We start from the raw sequence: 22477 nt of genomic DNA, 5'->3' as shown, positions 1-22477 counted from the left end.
TTAGATTTATTGTAGTTTGATCTCTATCTTTCTAGCCCTCCAACTCCTTTACAAACTCGAAATGGTTTCCCTAATAATTTATTAGTACATACGGCAGAGGTGTCTTCCATAGATAGTACTTGTAGTTCTGCACCTAGAAGGTAAATCTCTTTTCTCTCGTTATTAAAATACCTTATTCAAAATAGAATTAGCACCTCTTTTCCTTGCATCTTCTGCAATTTCTCAATTCTAAAGCTCTGAAATTTTGACTAGTTTAGAATTAAATCTCCAATATTCTATTTTATGCAAAATTGATCAACATGGTTCAAGACTAGTACAGGTTGACAGACAATGCTTAGTTTTTTCAAGCCACTCAGCTAAAACACCATTTTGATAAAAATTAAAACATGAGCAACTATGATTATTCAGTAGTTGTTGCTCTCCAGTGATTGATCTAGTTCTTCCATGCAAATTCTACTTCATATGACATCATTGGTAATAACTTAATGATACAGTTGATATTTAGCTATATTAGCTGGTAAAATATATATTAAGACAACTATACAAATACAAGTTGTTATTTGAAATTATTGTTTTGTAGTCCTAGTAAATTAAATGGTAGTATTGAATCATGTCGTATAGATGATGAACATAGACTAATAGCTCGTTATGCTTCAAGATTAGCTGCTGATGCCAAAAATGCTGTAAGTTTATCTTTTATTTTTTTTTACTAAGCTGACAGGGACAAATAATACATGAAAACACTATATCTTAACATGAAAAGACAAACATGAAAACACTATACCGAAACATAAATATAAAAACAAACACAATCATAAAAATACTATACTTAAACACAAACATAAAATCACTATACTTAAACACAAACATAAACTACAATAACATAAAACAAACACAAACATAAAAATACTATACTTAACATAAACATAAACTACAATAACATAAAAATACTATACTTAAACACAAACATAAACAACTATACCTAAACACAAACATAAACAACACAAACATAAATCACTATACCTAAACACAAACATAAATTTTGAGGCATATTAAATTGCAGTGTAGATTATATTAAAACATTGAGAATAGGTTTTAAAGATTATTGTGACAATGATAATATTTAAGGTCTATTAAACAGTATTATTAATTTCAATATAGAGTGTTAAAACTATATATCTGTCTAGTAATATCTAGCTTACTGTTAGATAATTACAGTGTAAATATTATGTATATAATTATTTATAAAATATGCCTTTTTTATATCTGTAATGAATGTTTTGGGCCAGCATCTGATGTTATTATCTGTGTAAGGACATTTAGGTTCTTCCAACATATTGATTCCGGTGTACTAAAAATAGGTTTGATTTAGAGCACATTAACAGGCTATGTTAGCACCAATAGATATTACTTGTGAGTTATTTAAGGAATGACCTGAACATTTTTTCAGTTTATCGATTTTTAAACAGAAAAGACCTGTTTACATCGATAAACTCAAAAAATGTTCAGGTCATTCCTTATAATTTAATCAACTCGAATTCGTGTTTAAATATTTATCTAAAATAGCAACAAACTAGGGCACAAAATTGGCGCATAAATACCTAAAATTTTAACATAACGTTAATGAACTGATACTAACAATAGAGACGTCGTAGAAAACAGCCAATCAGCAGTAAGTAGGTCACCTATTTATAGTCTAGCCTACTGTCTACTGCTTGAAAGTTGACTGAGCAGCCACATTTAAAGTTCAATTATTGAAAGCCAAGGTTCGAAATAAGTTCAAAAATCATGATTTTGTTGATATTTAGAGTATGCACATTCGAGGGAATTTGGAAAATAACGTAATCATTCAGTTAAGTGTAGATTTCGGCTCTGGTGACGTTCGAAGGAAAGACATCGACGCTGTGTCGTGGCCACGTCAATCAAACTCAATGATAAAAATAGTGATAAATTTGCGTGATACCGTGTAAATGGAATCGTGATTTAATTATTCTTAAAGGGATCATAAACAGTTTTTATTAATTTTTTTATGTGGGTCACTGATTGCATTACTGTACACCATTCCAATTTTCAGTCTTAGGCTTATATCTAAGGATGTCTCATATTCATATTGACTTCATTAAACCCTAAGTTTTAGTGGAATTGTGAGAAAGTTCAAAGAAATTAGAAATGTTAAGAATGATCACTGAAATTTCTGTGAAAATAACACTATAACATTAACATTATTGGTTCTGTGAATTTATATGAAATTCTTAGTTAGTTAGTTTTTAGTCAAGTTTTTTTAGGCTCCCCTGTGTTGTCAACAAATTCAAAATCTGTTATTGAAGGAGCTGAATAGGAGTTGGTTGGTTGACATAACACCTGCAGGTTTTCTCACAAAGTTTGCTGGTGTAAAGTTGCAAGTCAGAGAGATTGATATATAAATGTAATTAGTCATTGAAATGAGACATTAAGAACAGCTACATTAGTTGATTAGGTCACGTTAATACCCAAGCAAAAAAATGTAATGAACATACAGTGCAACTATACCACTAATTGGATACTCTTTAAATTCTTAATTTTGTCTAACCTTTATCCTATGCAAACAATTTTTTTTTCAACATTATCAGATTTTCTGGAATCTTCTGTTAAGAAGTACTGATAATTACTAGGAGTAGCTAATTAATCTGAGGTATTGACCTCTACTTTTCCCTCAGAAGTACCAACAAATACCATTAGTCTTATAATTAGTCTCTTCTCAAACACATGATGTCTTTTTAACTATCGTCTTTATAACAATGGAATTGCTTCTTACATTCTTCCTTAAGCTTCTCGTTAATTGCTAGTCCTTCAGGCAGTCCAAGGCTGTGTTCACATAGACTATATCATATACAACAATATGTCATAACCATGTAGAAATATAGATATTTGTTACTGCTATATGGACTTCCACATACTTTGAAAGTATCAATCTAGCACACATTATTAACAAGCAAAATGTATATATAGAATATGAAATACATCATGGATGTATAACTTGGACTTAGCAGAGAAATAAGGAAATGTCAAAAACGCCTGATTTTTGTTGTATTTCTTATTGTTGAATTGGGACACACTTCTATTTTTAATAAATTCATTAAATGCATTGTTAATTTAGCCTGACACAGAATATTATATCAAAACATGTGCCAATAACATAAGTTAAGCTAGTTTCAGTGTGAACATCATCTGATTGAAGTAGTAATTTGAAGTGAGTCTGATATTTCTGTGTGTCAGAATCAGTGTTTCCTGTCTTAACTAGCTACTGGTCAGAATTAGTCAGCAACTCTCTCTTTCATTACATATCATTGTCTTGATTTGGTATAATCAGAATGTTTTCAAAAATATTTCTGTCATGGCTATAATTACAGTTCATTGATATTTCATATATTTAAGATAGAATAAATCTTCAGCTTGTCTCAGAGAATTTAAAGAATTTTTCAGATGTTATGATAGGCCATTATCTAGAATTCTATTAGATGCCTGAAAATGAAATAATGAATATAATCATATGTTATGATGCAGTTAGTGACCAGTGCTTTATTCTTATAAATGTTGGTTAACTTCTTGTAGCTTTAAAGTATGGTTAAAGCAGTGGATATTATGATGATATAAGTTCATAGGGTACACCATCACACTGTACTCATATATGTATATTTTCCACTTCATATGTAATGATGGGATTAATTTATATGAAGCTGACAAATATAACAGGAGATTAGTGACTTAATCCTCTCTTTACATCATCATTTAATCTCTTAATCCCCTACTAATTAACATTGTCATCATGTTTAAGATCCTATTACCATTTCTCATAAATAATGATGACTTTTTCTTCTTGAATATTAAGATATCAAGTTGGTATTGATGTCGTTAAAGTGACATAAGTAATTACTAAACTTTGAAATTGAAGACTACTATCTAACTGGGTTCTCAGTACTAGATAATTGGTACTTTTACTATACTGAATGACCGTGTAATTTGTAAAATTCTGACTATTGTAAATTTGGAATCCTAAAGAAGCTGTCTTCCGACACTTTTTTAAAACACATATAACCTCTGTCAATAAATGTATTTTTTTTTGCATTTGGTGCCTGAACTTTTAGTTATGTTCTGGTACTAGTTTCAAGATTTGTCTCAATTATGTTCTGAAACAGACCTCCTAATTTGTGAAAGGCACAATTGAAAGTACAAATACATTTTGATGGAGTTAAAATTTTAATATAATGCTTACCCATTCTGAAATTGAAGACATCTATAGACTTGTCTGTTACAAACAAAAAAGTTGTTTATTATCTTGTCTGGTTCTAGCTGGCTCGGATCTTGTAAATGTAGTTTATATGTCAATTTTTTTATTGTTGAAATACCTAACCTTTTACTCTATGTAAGGTTAATCCCAACTTGAACTCTCTAGTGGAATAGCTTAGTTTGTAGTGAGTTGATCTGCTATAGTATTAGATGTCTGAAGGTAAAAAAATCTGTCAAGCTTTCAAGAATTTGGCCTGATGTTGGCTAAAACCTTATCACCTAACTCGCAAAATTCCTGTTTAAATTTTTTACAAGAGAAAATCATTAAGCTAATTTATAAAAGACATGGTGTTAAACTTGGAGTTGTACGGAGCCCCTAAGGCGCAATTGTAAACATATTTATATATTATTTCGTTTAAACGAAGTAATTAACCCATCTTTTTATTTTGTTTAAACGAAATAATAAATAAATATGTTTACAATTGCGCCTTAGGGGCTCCGTAGAGTTGTTTGTTGTCTGAGTCTATTTATATTTATGACATGATCAAGTACATACTTTACTCTAGGTCAACTCATTATCACTTTCAAGAGAGAAAAAAAAAATCTATTTTTGATGTTTAATGTTTGATTTGTCTTGGAAAAAGCATGAATATGAGATGTTTGAATGATGACTAGCACATGCCGCAGGCATTTTGTCTTTAAATTAAAACATAAAAAGTGGAAAATGAAATCTACCACGAATAATGACAGTGAATTCGAGACTCCATATTTTGTTTGATATTTCTTGAAAAAATATTTTGTATGCTTCAGAACATCACAAAAACTATTGTCTGAAAATACTGATTTAGAGACAAAAAACAAACAGTTGAATATGATATTGATTTTGAGTAAGAATGTGAATTTGTAAGATGTAAATAGAAGCTAAAAGTGTACCCAATGTAGATAGAAAATTTAGGAAACCTCATTGTACAGCAGCTTTTTATTGTTTTTTAAAAAAAATATGAAGTTTGAACATAATGATAAAAACAATTACCGAACCATGGGCAGACAACTAATTATGAATTGCCCAGTCCAAGATATCTTCCATGTACTACTATAATGGTATAATCCTAATAGAACCAATTGATGGCAAGTGGTCAGACTAGAGTTGATCAAATTACCCTATATATATTTCTGATTGCTTAATCAGTCAACAGACTTTAAGTGCTCAATTCATCTGTTTTACACCTTTTCACTGCTCCTTTATAGCCATGATTTTATTATCAAGTTCTTATTAAAACAATGGTTTTTTTAAAACCAGAGAACTAGATTTATACATTTTTGTTGGGTGAAACAATCATTTTGTTCAGAACTTTTCAACCTTGTTTAACTCTATCCATTTTCATATCTGTCTATATTTTGCAGGTACAGTAGTCAATAATCATATACATGATAACCATAAATGATTTTCTTCTTTGATTATAATTCATTTTATACAGTGGTGTAACCTATTTTCGTTGATATAAGGATTCAACACCAAATTTCGTCAAAGTTAAAAAAAAAATTCTTTTTTTATATCTTAGATGTTTCCTCAGATATTCTACAAAATAATCAAAATTGGTTTGTTTCGATTTTCTTTATGAATCCTTCAATTTGACCCATATTTCATGAGCAACCAACTCGGCAACGGCGCCAGAATGCGTCACCTATTTTCGTGTACAATGTTTGATCTATAAATAAGTCTAGATAAACACGTTGTATGGATACCGGGTGGTATAATTAACTTCTCTTAGTATTTATCTTTAATATCAATTCATTATAACTAGTGACAATTCCTTCAAAGAACAACGATTTAAAAAAAAAATAGTGACTGACAAAATAAGATACGTAGCGTGATTTATTGCTAAAAGTCACTGAAACAACATAAGAATATGGCTTACTTTGTGTTCCATAGAAATTTTCTGCTGACAGGGAATCCTCTAGTTGATCACATGACTTCATTCGTTGGACTACATTCAAGCAGACGACACTTGGAATTTCGATTACTGCTTGGGACGATAAGGAAATCCGGCCGATAAAAAATGGTGACGTTTGGTAATAACTGAAATCCGCCATTTTGTATTTGTCAAAGTATACATAAATACATTTTACCTTGCTTGAAACTACTGGATTCAGTCTACTAGCTGATATTGTACAGAAAACCCATGTTTATCAAAACAAGCAAATGAGGCTGTCACGCGAGGTCGCACATGTAAATTATTAAGCATTTCCAGAAATGCACGAAAAATAGGTTAGTACGAAATTAAGTTACTTGACTGTATTAACATGAAAACACATTTAAACATAACTTTAACCCTGTGTCAGTGTCTTCTGTTGAATAGTGACTAGTTGCTTGTCAATAGTAACTTGTTTCTTTTCAACCACCCATATCTTCTATCCTCTACTTTATAGATTGCCCATGACATGTAGATATTACAGTAAACTATTATGTGATGGATTGCAGTCTGACCACAGAATCCTGCCAATAGGCCAAGTGCAATCTTTTTATTTAATGGATTTGACATGCCTTTGATGGATACTTTTTATGCTCTTTCTGTAGTAAAATCATCATCAAAAGGTTTGTACAAGAACCAACAGAATAAGATCCTCAAAGGCTAAATTATTATCCTTGTAAAAAATATAGTCCAGATATTGCTTTTTCTTTATGAATTTATATATTGTTTACATGTGTGGGCACAGATCTTAATGATGAGATAATAGTAGTCTATGATATTGATTATGAAAATGTTCATTTTTTCAAATTGAATTATTCTACACCTACAAACTCCAAACATTTTTTTCACTTTCAGAACCTTTTCTTGTCATATTTCATTAATAACAATCTGATCTGCTTACAGGCTATTTTTATACTGCAAGCCTAATCTGTCATGCCTTTTAGCCACAGACAATTTTTTTTTATCCACCTCAATCTTATGTGAAAACCTATAGGATTACATCGACAGGAAGGAGGTTAACCAGACATGGTCTTTAAAGTTGACGTGTGATGTGAAAGGAAATTGGAATGATGCAAATTGAAGCTGCAAGGTTTACACATGAAATTGTGGCGGTAAGAACACCTCCAATGAAACTGTTTAAGTATGAATAGTATTAAGTTGAAGGAATGTGCTTCAGGCTAGTCTCAGTTTCATCTACCATATCAATTATCTGCAGTTTAAGAATGGTTGATATAAGTGATAGACATTACAAGAAGTTGCTACATATTTTTAACCTTGCATTTACATTCAAAGCTTTTAAATGATTCATTTTTTTGTTATACTCCCATGATAATGATAACTGCACATGTGACTTTTCCATTGTAAATTGCTTTCCAACTTTGAAGGAAATGAAGTAAATTCACATCCTGCTTTCCTGGGGGAATTAAGTGGGCGATGCAGTAAGAAATAACTATTTCTAAGGTGTCATGAAAGATGAAGGACCATATTTTGCCATTTTTGGGGGGTTAATTTGGGTCTTGAATATCTTCAGAAGTACAAGAACTCTTTGAAAATCTAATGCACTCAAATATACTAGAAATTCCATCACTAGAACTAGAACTTTCTTTTTCTATATATGATTTTTCTATAATATGTGGCAGAGTTTCAATTTTGACTTTGAAATGTGGATAATTCTGGTCACATGAATTTCATAGCTCAAATTCGTTTGTAAAATCTTAACTCTATTACTGATTAGCTTAGCTTAAAAAGAAAAGGTACAATTGCTCAAACGGATGGTGAATCTGTCAATTTACTGTATACCAATATTATGGTCTATTGGGACCAATCTCTACAACTTGTGTCATTCAATAAACAGTTTATAAACAGAAAATATCTGGCTACTATCACAATGTATAATAGAAATAAACTCTGGGCCTCCACGACAACAATAGTACATTTTAAAGTACCGATGTAATATTATCTTGTTATAGTATATTTATTCCTAATTTGTGGAATTGTTATTGCGAACAAGATAGTAATAATTATTAATTATTGATTAGATAGAAGACTAATGAAATATATTGACTATTTCACTAATTAGTATTGGTACTATATTTCATTGGTAATTAACTATTTATACCATACATCTGTCCCCTGGTTAATAGATATAAAATGCAAATCTATCATATCATATTGTCATAAGTTTATTTTCTAATATACATCTTATCAATTCTAATGTGCTGTTTTTATCAAATTCCAACATGTTCATATCACTTCTATATCATTTCACTAATTACCATTCAATTTCATTTCACCTATTACCATTCAATTTCATGTCACTAAATATCATTCAATTTCATTTCACCTATTACTTCAATTTCATTTCACCAATTATCATTCAATTTCATTTCACCTATTACTTCAATTTCATTTCACCAATTACCATTCAATTTCATTTCACCTATTACTTCAATTTCATTTCACCAAATATCATTCAATTTCATTTCACCTATTACTTCAATTTCATTTCACCAATTACCATTCAATTTCATTTCACCTATTACTTCAATTTCATTTCACCAAATATCATTCAATTTCATTTCACCAATTATCATTCAATTTTATTTCACCAATTATCATTCAATTTTATTTCACCAATTATCATTCAATTTTATTTCACCAATTACCATTCAATTTTATTTCACCAAATACCATTCAATTTCATTTCACCAATTATCATTCAATTTCATTTCACTAATTACCATTCAATTTCATTTCACCAAATACCATTCAATTTCATTTCACCAATTATCATTCAATTTTATTTCATCAACTGAAGTTCAATTGAAGAAAATGGTACAATAATTTTCAACTATTGATAAGACCAAAGATTGAATAAGCATTGCGTCATAATTATAAGTATGGTTTTACTAATTATATTAATTTTACCAGTTGGAATCACTAATACCCAATTGGGCCAATTTTTAAAACTGCTGACCAAGGCTGCCAAACCTCCTATTTTTAAAGTTTGAAGTTGTGTTTTGATGCCCCTCTTTCTCGTGTTGAAACCAAATTGCTCTAGTTGAAGGAGAGTTTTGACATTTGAAGTTCAATTTTGCAAATAAAAGTCCAATTTCTCTTGTGAGATATAGGTCATTGTCTAAAGTTAGAGTCAAATTAGTTTTGTTATATAAATCTAAAGTCTTAAATTCAGTGGAAGGATCGTAAATAATGCTACTAATATGGCAATATACCCATTTGATGTGTTAGAAATCTGAAATAAGGATCGATATCAAGCAAATCTTGTGAATATAATTGAATTATAACTTAAGAAAGACCACTAATTATTTAAATGTCATTTTGCCACAGCAAGATTCAAAGACTGATTTCTCTTTATCATGTCTTCAAAGCAGAAGTTGAAAAGTTGTTAGCTCCTCCCACATTTGCCTGAAGACCTGTCAATTAATCAATAAGACATTGAAAGGTATTGGTTGTATTGATTATCGGTAAGCAAGAGAGAGAAAAGATTGCTGATTAATATTGAATGAAATAAGAACTATTATCTAGCTTTTCATTATGCGTTAATAATCGTATACCAGCAACCTACTAGCCATATTTATATATGTTCACACAAGATTACACATGCTTTTATTATGTTGCCGCCATTATTGATATTGTGTTCCTTTCATCTGTTTGAACATCATAAAAAATGTAACAACTAGGAATGGAATTGTGTGTTATTACTTATATCGATATAGTATGAAACCTTAGTTACCGCTTATAACTACCCAGTAAATCTGATAGTGACATATTGACAACATGTGTGTGAAGTGAGCTGTTGTATTGTTTTCTGCTTGTCACTTTGTTTTCGTGTAATGTAGTCAATTAGCTCTAATAGTTCTATTAGCTTGGAATACTTCCTTTTTATAAATGGAAATTTGTGGGATGCATTGCATGGAAAAACATTACTAATAGAAGCTTCAGATAGATTGATATCAGCTTATAATTTGGAAGAGAGTCTTGAGTTCTGTGGTTTGATTTAATAGTTAGGAGATTGCAAATTGGCAGGTGTTGAGAGACCAGTTGTAATAAAGTCTAATGGTGTGATGTCATTTCTGTTTCTGCTATTTTCAAGTGAGACTTTCCCAGTGTTGAACTTGTGAAAGAATTGATTTAAAAGATTCTAATGATCTTGTCATTTGTTTTCACTTAACATTAACACGTGATAGTCACATTTTTACTAGAGTTAGTGTCCCTTAGAAACTGTTCTCATTTATATTGTCACTGAAAACTAAAAGAAATACTGTACTTTATGAAAGTCTATTTTTGGAATTGTAAGACATGTTAAAAACTTTGAAACTTTGCAATGTTTCAACTGTAGTTTTAAAGCGCAGTTATGTTGTAATTTGTATTATGGTTATGTTATGTACAGAAGTAATATTGTGATATGTAAATTGTGGAGAAAAACATAACAGAACAAGGAATACTCCAAGTAATATAATAATGATCTGTTGGAGATATGATTTGATGGTAAGTCAATTAACAATTCTATGATATTTCAATTTCAGTATGTACTATTAACAAGTAGAATCTGAATATTCATATGTTATGCTACACTAGTTTTTATCTTGTTAGGTTATTTATCATGTGTGACAATAAATAAAAAGATAGCTTGCCAGGCAAGGTAATATACACCCACCAGCAGATTTGTTTTTAGATAAGAATATTTGGCAGTAGTAACCAGTATGAAACATTCAACCTTTAGTCAAACACTTCCTTCGATCTTTTTTTGATAATGAACAATATTACCATCAAGTTTTATGAAAATCTGTCAAGAATTGTACCTTCTAGTTTGTTTACAAGCTGAAAATTGAATGTGTTTTGATGAAGAAGGGCAATAACACATATAATATAATTTTTGATTTTTAATAGGGTTCATCCTTGGGTGGATATGAACAATTTCACCAAATTTCATCAATATAAGTCAAGAATTGTGCTTTCATGTGTGTTTACATGTTTAAAATTGAACGTGAACGCAATAACTATTATAAATATTTTTTGATTTTTATGATTTTCAATAAGGTTTATCCTTGGGTGATAATAAACACTTATTCATACATAATAAATGGCACGATTTTTTGTTTGTTATTTTACATACAATGTTAAGAATATGTTGGAGTTTGAGTATTATTTAACATAATATGATTATATTATTTTTATAAAGTGTTATTGATTCACTGATGCTATATTGCACATATTAAAAAGATTTATTTTATAGAAAATGGCTGGAAGGCAATAATAACCTTCTTTTAAAAGTCCTACTGGGGGATGGCACATGTATTTATATTGAATTCTCTTTATTTGAAACATTTAATGATGTCTTACGGCCAGTATGAGAGATATTAGGAAATATTAGGACAACATGATATTATTATTGAAAGTGAGATAGAAATAGAGATATAATTATTGATGTAGTGAGTTTACTGCAAGAAATATCAACACTGAAGATTATCACCTGTTCGTTTGCTAAGAGCAAATGATCTGTTACATATTTTGATTAAAGTTTTTCAACTTCGAATAAAATAAACATCCTATATTATGATTCCTGTGGCACCTTTCCTTTCTGGAACACCTAATGACACTGTGTGAGTCTGTCAACCATTCAACTCCTTGATGTTTTAAAACCAACATTCATGGCTGTTTAGAGGCATAAAATGTAGAGAATTTAGTAGGAAGGTCTTTTTTAGAGAGAAGTTACAAATATTTCAGACTCAACTGTGGAATATTTTGGATTGCATGACAAAAACCAATAGGATTTCTTCTTAGGTAATATTTTCAATCTCAATATTGGATCCTGCATGTTCAGATGAAAGACCAATGTGCACGTTCAAGATTAAGAATATGTTTAAGATTTCAAGACAATAGGAAAGAGTGATTGACACAGATTTTGTCGAGTAACTGTTCTAGAAGTAGCAGACAGAATAAATCTGAGAATAGTTCCAGTGTACTATAATTGTCATTTACAACTAGTTATAAATAATATATTATATTCAGTCTTGTCACTCATTATTATTATCTAACTTCATTCTCCTCACATTCATGGTAAAATACCAGTATGTTCTACTGTGGCACATCATTAACTGAAGGTATGCTCTAAATAAGAAGTCTTCATTCATAATTTCAGTCGACCCAGCTGTAAATGTAAATTTGCCCCCCCTAAATCAAATCTTGCCCCCCTAGAAAAATGTACCGGTCACTTTTTTAAAATACACCTTTTCTTTTTCCTGAGTCAATAGGAGCGGCAGGTAACTGAGTCTGAGTGAATAGCCAACAGTGGTCATTCTGGTCAGGCATTTTATGGTGGAGTAAGTGCACCAGTCAGCTGCTCTTGCATTGTTGATCATATGATGAGTATTTCGATATTTTGATTATAGTAACGAAAAATAAAGTTATGGCTTTCAGGGCTGCGTTATGCGAAATGGTTCAACAAAATACTAAGTATTCCTATCTGTAGGTCTAGAACTGTTTTTAAATATCTTTCTGTTTATTCTTAGCTTAGGATGAAACCAGACATCATAGTTTTTCATTTTTAAATTTAATTACATTAGAATAGATAATTTGATACAGTTGAGTTCGTTGAAAGTCTCATAAAAAGTCGGCAGTAAAGCGTCATTGGTATCAAAATTATTAGTCTGATACTGGATTGTAATCGTCCCGTCTCAAAATTCAAAAGATTTAATTGGTTGATTATAATTTACTAACTAATAGACATATATTATCTTAAATTGTATTCATATGAATCAAACAACCAAACGTAGAAAAAATGGATAAATATTTGATCAAAAAAGACAAATTGCTTGATGGTTCCGACACTACTACGACTGACACTGGTATCAAAACCACAGCGGGCAACACAACGGATGCAGTACCAAGATGCTCTGAAAAGACAGAAGTACCAGGTGACATTGGAAAAGAAGACATTCCAAAGCAACCGAGAATAAAATTTCCAGCGAAGTCTGGTCGCCATTTTAGTAACATCTGGTATGATCGATTTCCATGGCTGGAGTATTCAGTGTCAAGGGACGCCCCTTTTTGATTTCCATGTCGGGTGTTTCACAATACATCTGTGGGTGCATAAAAATTCATCACTGAAAGCTACACAGATTGAAAGCATGCTGTAGGTGATACTGGAAAGGGCCTCTAGAAGCATAACAATTGAGTTGTCAAAACAATTTCTCCAAGATAACGTTGCCAAGACAGAAAAGCAGGATTCCAATCTTGTTCTTCAAAAACTATATGAGCAGAAATTGGCTTTCCCTAAATTATATGCACTGGCTGCAAGCGTTGCCACATTCGGTTCTAGTACCGCTGTGTGTGAAAGCAGCTTTTCAACTCTTACTCGCGTTGTCTCACCACAACGACGATCTATGACTCAGCTTCACCAGCGCAATCTTGTTCTTCTTGCCTTCAACAGGAAGCGTACCCAGAAAATTAACTTGGACGTATTTGTTCAACATTTTGCCATTTAGTTTAAACTAAAACTGCAAAAAAAATGTAACGTATTATAACTTGTGTGTTTTAACAAAAATAATCTCGAATCTAAAATACTCCATGAAAGTCTGTTTCCCGACGTTTAATCGTCTGTTAAGGTGCTTTGCTAAATTTCCCCCCTCGATTGCACGTTTGCCCCCACAGGAATACTGGTCAGGCTACGGGCCTGGATATGACGACAGGTTGTTGATTTGACCATGTATAATGACAGGTTGTTGATTTGACCATGTATGACAGCAGGTTGTTGATTTGGTCATGTATAAGAGGTTATTTGATACTGGGTGGTTGATTTGAGCTATGGCACCACTTATTTTTCTAGATATGACGACAGGTTGTTGATTGTTGTTGGTTGTATAATAGGTTGTTGATTTGACCACGTGACCATGTATGATAGCAGGTTTTTGATTTGACCATGTATAATGACAGGTTGTTGATTTGGCCATGTGTAATGACAGGTTGTTGATTTGACCATGTGACCATGTATGACAGCAGATTGTTGATTTGGCCATGTATAATGACAGGTTGTTGATTTGACCATGTGTAATGACAGGTTGTTGATTTGACTATATTAGACAGATTGTTGATTTGACCACTGTTTGACAGGTTGTTGATTTGACCATGTAAAACAAAGATGTTTGATAGTAGGTCTATTATTTGACAGTATTTGGCATTAAGTTAATTGATTTGACTAAACATATCAAAAACTGCTGCTTATTGCCAAGTATTTACAATTTGATAAACTGACAGATATAAAAAGATATGGTGAATCTGATGAATATGACATTAGATTTTATAATGTCCAGATCAAAATTTGGTCAAATTGATTTATTAGCTGGGAAGTCTGGTAAAGATAATTGTAAGTCATGTTTGACAGTGATCATTTCCTTTTCAAGTTGTAAAATGTCTGGCTGTCAATTGGATATTTGCTGTTGAATTTGGCAGTAGTTATAATGAGATATATGTTTTGGTCCGATTGAGATCTCTCTGGTGTAATTATGAAATTTACAGTCTTGTTTTTATACACCCTCGTGAAATGGGCGGCGTATATTGTCGTCACCCTGTCCGTCCGTCCACAATTGCTCGTAAACACTCTTCAAGGCACAATTCTTGATTGATTCAACGAAACTTGGTATGGTTGTTTGTAATCAATCACCCGCGGATGAACCCTATTGAAAATCAGAAAGATATTGCCCTGGTTCTTAAAACGCTCGTAAACACTCTAGAAGGCACAATTCTTGATGGATTTTGATGAAACTTGGTGTGTGTGTGTATGTAATCACCCAAAGATGAACCCTAACGTAAATCAGAAAAATCGAAAAAATATTATTGCCCCTGTTCTTAAAACGCGTTCAAGTTTTAGCCTGTAAACACAATAGAAGGCTCAATTTTTGACAGATTTTGATGAAACTTGGTAATTTTATTCAGTATCGCCTCAAAAAGTTTGAAGGTTGAATATTTCATACTGGTAATTGTAACTGTACTGCCAAGTATTTCTAATTAAAATCAAAGCTTCCAGTGGGCGTATATTACCTTGCCTGGCAAGCTATCTTTAGTGTATTAATTTGGTATTCTTTTCAGATTCTCCACATAACCTTTGTATTTTTATACTTCCAAGCACTTGAGAAATGCGATTGATCAGTTTTTGCTTCAGAAATCATTTCAAATCTATTCTCAAAAGAGTATTGATCATCGCAAGTTGTCTCAGGGAGAAAATTATAATTAAGGTACAAAATCAGGCTGCAAAGGATATATATATTTATTCACTAATATGACCAGTCAAAGTTATTGACTCTTGTCTCACTATTGTGCCATCTAATTTTTGACATTTGACCATTTAAGGAATTAAGTGTGCTAAAGACTTGGTGACGGAAGACAACATTAGTGAATTGATAGCTCATTTAATTTCTCTTTACTGTCCTCTGGAGACTAGAAAAGCTATGTACTATATTGATTATAAAAAATAAGAATATGGTAAAAATGAATATGTAATAGATGTGATATCACAAGAGGATTAATATGGTATCATTATTATCATAATGTATCAATGATATCATAATACATCACGATTTTAACTTTCATTTTTGAATAAATTTATATTACTGTTAAATAACTCAGTTTCTGCATATTTTGCAAATTTGTTTAACTTTTTTGGGGTACAAGCTGAAACTTGGCCTCTTCTCATGATTTTCAATATTACTGATAAATGACACTATGATAGTGCTGAAATGATGTATCATGATAGGACATGCCACGATATGCATATTGTATTGCAACGCAGTGCATCGATACTTGATGATACCTTTTATTCCATAAATAAGTGGGGATTTGTATCAGTTGTTTTATGATATTATAAGATATTTTTCACTGAAATTAGAAACTTTTTATTGGACAGTTGGACGCTTACCACTTCTATCAACTATGTTACTGAATGTCACAGTTAGAGAGTTATAATATATATAGAAATTATGAAGATAAAATGTTAATTTGTATCCCATTACCTCATATTGCAGCAGGGGGTTTTTATGATCTTTAAAATCCAGCATTCCAAGGGATTTAATCACAAAGGGCTTGCCCTAAAGTATTTTCTGTGGGAAAGGATTTTAAATGTCATAAAAACTTGAGGGAAAATGTTTTACCTGGCTTATAAACAAACAAGGATTCATTTTCTGAAGTTTTTCGTTTGAAAAAAAAAAAATAATAATGAAAATAAGGGTAGAGATCAAAATTTCATCAACCAGTGAGCTAGACTTACAATTTGTGAAACAAGGAAAATTTGACGTGTGTCAATTCAACCTTGATATATCTCTCTGATATTCTGTAATTTGAAGAAAGTAAGTCATATCTTGTTCATTTTGATTGGCTCTCAGAAACACTAACTTTCGTCATTGAAAATGTCATAATGTAATGACTTTCTTGGTTTAACCACCGGCAGTCAAGGTTTTGTATCCATCCTTAAAACATGTGACAATACCTTGCTAATCAAAACCAAAAAATCTCACACTTGACCAAAAGCTGACTTATTAGGTTTTGCCATTGGATGGTAGAAGTGATGATGTAAACAACAGGTTAAGTATCATTCTACCAAATCTGATATACAATACAAAATGTAAGACAAAATGTATCACTCGAGCACAACTTACACATGATAGTATCCACTGGAGTTAAAGAACGTCATCCCTACGGTTTATAAATTCAAAACATTCTCTGGTAAAAAAAAAAAAGGTTTTCTAGCAAAGAGGTGCAACTGGTATATGTACAAACGTGGACAATTCAGCTGACGACCATTGAGCTAGACTATGTGTTTGATAAGATAACTGGAGTCAATATGAGTTGAGATAATTACCATCTAGAATATCCCTGTGATTTTCTATATAATATCCCTGTGATTTTCTATATGATATCCCTGTGATTTTCTATATATAATATCCTGTGATTTTCTATATATAATATCTCTAAGATTTTCTATATAATATCTCTGAGATTTTCTCTATAATATCCCTGTGATTTTCTCTATAATATCCCTGTGATTTTCTCTGTAATATCCCTGTGATTTTCTATATAGTATATCTGTGATTTTATCTGTAATATCTCTGTGATTTTCTCTATAATATCCCTGTGATTTTCTATATAATATCCCTGTGATTTTCTCTATGACATCTCTGTGATTTTCTATATAATATCTCTGTGATTTTCTATATAATATCCCTGTGATTTTCTCTATAATATCCCTGTGATTTTCTATATAATATCCCTGTGATTTTCTATATGATATCCCTGTGATTTTCTATATATAATATCCTGTGATTTTCTATATATAATATCTCTGAGATTTTCTATATAATATCTCTGAGATTTTCTCTATAATATCCCTGTGATTTTCTCTATAATATCCCTGTGATTTTCTCTGTAATATCCCTGTGATTTTCTATATAGTATATCTATGATTTTATCTGTAATATCTCTGTGATTTTCTCTATAATATCCCTGTGATTTTCTATATAATATCCCTGTGATTTTCTCTATGACATCTCTGTGATTTTCTATATAATATCTCTGTGATTTTCTATATAATATCCCTGTGATTTTCTCTATAATATCCCTGTGATTTTCTATATAATATCTCTGTGGTTTTATCTATAATATTTCTGTGATTTTCTCTATAATATCCCTGTGATTTTCTCTATGATATCCCTGTGATTTTTTATATAATATTTCTGTGATTTTCTCTGTAATATCACTGATTTTATATTTAATATTCCTGTGATTTTATTTACTATCCACATGATTTTTTATATAATATTCCTGTGATTTTCTATATAATATCCCTGTGATTTTCTCTATAATATCCCTGTGATTTTCTATATAATATTTCTGTGATTTTCCTGTGATTTTATTTACTATCCACGTGATTTTTTATATAATATTCCTGTGATTATATTTACTATCCAAGTGATTTTCTATATGATATCCCTGGGATTATATTTGAAAGGGATTTTTTGAGATATAAAATACTGCCAGAACAAGGTGGTGACATCACTAGAGGTTCATAATTGTTTTTTTTTATTCTTCAATATCAAGTGTATATTTTTTCCATGTCAAGGTTATTTGAGAAACTTTCATAGATCTGAGCTACACATTAAGCCATAAGCAAAGTACTTGACTGGCATATATATGTAGGAGGATTATTATTATCACCTCAAGAAAAAACTACAACCTTGACTACAAAAATGAGACGAAAACACACTGGAAGTCATTTAATCATCTTTTTCATATGTTTTTATCTACACTGTCTATAAGGATAATCTGTATCACTTTTCAAAATGAAAACCTGATTTTTTATTTATTTGCAATATAGTCAAAATGTATCATTATTGATTGGATTTAGATTAAGCATATTATTTAACTAATGGCTGATTCAAGTCTTTTCAATGTCAAAATAATATGGAAGCCTGCCAAACTTGAAATTTTCAGTCTTAAGACACTGCGTGATACTTAGATTCAACAAAAATAACTATGAGCATTAAAAAAAAGATGAAAATAAAAACAATGAAAAGCACTTAAAAGATCATTTTGAAATATTGGATTTGAGTTTAGTAAATATATTGTTTACAACATGGCTGAATGATATCTGATATTGCTATTAATCAATTTAACAATATTGTTAATTCTATTGAGGTGGTGTTTTTTATCGCGTCTGCGTGCATGTTAAAAGGTTAGCAATGTGTTTATGGTTACTGTTTATTTGATTGGATTTGCCACCTTTTTATTCATGAGGCATGTTGACTGATTATTTCACACATCTTCAGTGATGATGGATGATGTAGAAAGGTTGACTAGTGAATTAGTTCATCATACTTTTTAAAAATCTTTAAAACTGCATATTGTGCAATATTAGCCACCTTTAGTCATTTTTAATGTCTTTGTCTGCCCATGGACTTTTTTAGTAAATAAAAGTTAATTAATTTAAAGTCTTTGAAGAAATTTTGGCATTGTTAGCCAATTTTTGTTAACTTTGTAGCTCAAGTGACTAGCTCGAATAATAGTAAGGAATATAAGATTATGAGTATTAGTGCTTGTTTGTGACAGATTTCCAACTAAGCAATAAGCACTCTGATCCAAATCTATACAAGGCTTTGTATGCTTTTGCTATTCACATCTGGGTTCTTATCAAAACATGAGCACTAGAGTACTCAGCTATGTTTGCCTTCCTACTTCTATATGCCTTACAAAGAATATACTCAGCTATATTTTGATAAGCTATACAGACTTATCTTGTATTCATTATATAAATTACCTAATATAAAATAAACTGGTGTGTTTTGAATCATCTGCTGATGTCCACAAACATCTTTACTTAACTATACTAGCTTGTAATACTGTAAAGTCAGCAGAAGCAAAAATACTTAGACGTTACTTTACTTCAAGTACAAAGCCCATTGTATGAAGAATCTTTGTCATCTTGAAAAACACTACTGAAAAGATCAATATATTGATAAGAGTTATCTGGAACATAATGGAACTGATGGCTTATAATAGAAACAATATGTTATTAAACCTCCCACATATAAACATTTTTATCTTTATCATTCAGTGCATGTCGTCTTTTTGTCAATGAGTTCATGAACTATTTACTTCATAATAACTTTATATTTTTAAAGCTTGACCAGAGCATTATATCTGAAAATGTAACATTAACAGTAGTTTAGTTTATATTATTGGACTTTCAACAGAACTAAGAGTTTTGATAATATGATGATATTTATTATAATAACATGTAGTATTTTCACTATAAATAGTAGCCTACTCAATGCACCAATTGATTATAGTTTAAGTTTTACTATAAAAGTTCTAGTATAGCCCACTAATAAAAGATTTGAAAACATAATCATAGACAAATAATTACAACTTCTATTTACATCCTATCAAGTTCCTAAATTTAAGCTTGACCAGATTCTGAAGTTACTACCCAAAGAATCATTTTGAATTTAGGGCTGTAAGATGTTTTTTTTAGTGATCTATCCATAGCCTATTATTGGTCTATTTTTAAGCAGATTGTTACATATAACATTTCTCTTTTGACATCTATATTAATTAATTCATGACACCAATATGTAAATTTCACATATATTTAATGCATTTCACATGCTATTTTACAGATTTCTGCAAAGACATGTTTAATATGACAAGTATTGTCTTGAATTTAATTTTTTGATATCTTCCTACCCTATCTATTGTACTTTCAGGCCAGAAGTCCATCAGAAGTTCATTGTAGTGCAGATTCTAATAAAGCACAAAGAGAGTTGATTGGACAATTAGAAGCCAAAAACAGGTAAGCTTAAGCATTTATATAAAGCTTCTTCTTCATCTGATCAGCATTTTAGCAGATCAGCCATATGATTTTTGTATATCAGCCATCTGGATATTGACAGTTCAGCCATCTGAACATTGGCAGATCAGCCATCTGAATATATGCAGATCTGCCATCTGAATTTTAGCAGATCAGCCATTTGATTGTTAGCAGATCAGCTATCTGATTGTTAGCAGATCAGCTATCTGATTGTTAAATCAACTATCTAAATTTTAGAAGATCTGCCTTTTAAATTTTAGCAGATCATGCAGTCATTTGAAATTTACATACATAGCCATATATATGACTATTGTTTCAAATAGAAATATACTTGAATGAAATGATAATATTTTATTCAATCTAAAGCTGTAATGAAGTAAAGTTATATAAGATTTAAAACTGTTTTGATAACAACAACATTATAGATTAAAGATAATAAATCAACTCTTATCTAGACAAGAAAATACTGTTAAAACTTCTAATGATTATCAATATTGTATAGTTTTTGATTAAAATTTGATAATCACAGCTTATTGATCTAAAAATAGATATATTAATTGCTATTCAACATTTCTATTTCACTACTTGTAATGTGATGTTCAATAAGGCATTGATTTGTATAATATAAACAACTATGTAGGGGTATAATGTTAAGAGGGAAAGGAATCAAACAGAGGATTTTTAATAAAGCATCTTTACAGACACAAAAAATGGCATATTCTTCAATGGCTGACTCGATTACATCTTAATGCTGGATTTTTCTGAGTAAACCTGCAGTCAGTGTAATCTTCAGAGGTAAATGAGGGGGTGAGATCTTTTGAACCCCTAGTAGGTCTTCCTAAGGCAGACCTTCCTAGACCTTTGGATCTATGTCATTACTGACATTCAAAACTGTGAATTTAATATTTCAGCCCTTTTAGAAATGTAGAAAAGTATCCCAAACAGTTATTGAGTATGTGCACAGTTTTTCCAACAATTGTTTAATGATAATATGCAATATAAATATAACATATGTATTGATTTGGATAACATTCTATCAACTTGTCAACAACCATTTCCTTTTCTCGCTCTTTCTTATTGGAGGTAATTATGATGTATTGTTGAGCTATAATGGAAAAAGGAGACTGGCAAGCGAGTGTTGGAATTCCAATAAGCACAATACAGTGTGAATATTTTCCTATCATCAGCAGTATTTATTGTACTGCTGTCTATTCTAATACAACAATGGAAAATATTTCAATGAGCCTTCTAATACCTTGTTATGACTGGCGAGTTTGAATGTAAACAAAAGTGTTAAAGAATCTAGCCAGATGCTCTTGTCACTAGGGAACTGATATTGCTAATTATGAAGACAACCTATAGATATGACAGAAAACATAGTCATGTTCTATGGCTTATCAACATGTTTCCAAATGTACTTTCTGTATGTAGTGGACTATATTTCTGAATTCCAATCATTGATTATTAATGAAGCAAGCATCAGAAACCTCATTAACATGATATACATTAATAACTTTATAACATTTGACTCTGAATAGCCACATCTAAATTTATACAGCTAAGACATTAGTTGTTGAAACTTTAAATCATTGTAAGATTTAGTCTGGTCTCAATCTAAGTCATATCCAATGATTAAATATTACTGTAGGGAATTGTTTTGGTTATCATGATCTGATGAAAATGACAAGACATGGTCTATGGGTCACCAGACAATTGGAAATTAGATACTTCACATACATAAATTTGTAAACTTTTTATGCAGACTATATATTGTAATATATTTTGGAAAGGTTCCCTGATCCTTTTAACGTATTAATGAAATATTAATTATAAAAAAAATGTAAAATTAACATTTAGTCTT

General features: G+C 30.7%; 1 protein-coding gene across 1 annotated transcript in view; it reads left to right on the top strand.

Annotated features, from left to right (window-relative positions):
- The window catches only part of LOTGIDRAFT_103176 (hypothetical protein), a gene marked incomplete at both ends in the record, with an annotated part of 32838 nt that overhangs the window by 7185 nt on the left and 3176 nt on the right, over positions 1-22477 (top strand). The window contains 3 exons of the mRNA XM_009045507.1: positions 16-140; positions 602-683; positions 20513-20598. Coding sequence (XP_009043755.1) covers positions 16-140; positions 602-683; positions 20513-20598 — 293 coding nt within the window. The remainder of the gene's footprint in view (positions 1-15; positions 141-601; positions 684-20512; positions 20599-22477) is intronic.

This window comes from Lottia gigantea (assembly GCF_000327385.1).
Source record: "Lottia gigantea unplaced genomic scaffold LOTGIsca_1, whole genome shotgun sequence".
In the NCBI taxonomy this organism is placed as follows: Eukaryota; Metazoa; Mollusca; class Gastropoda; family Lottiidae; genus Lottia; species Lottia gigantea.
Note: the sequence above shows the minus strand (reverse complement) of the source record. Positions and strands in the feature narration are given on the sequence as shown.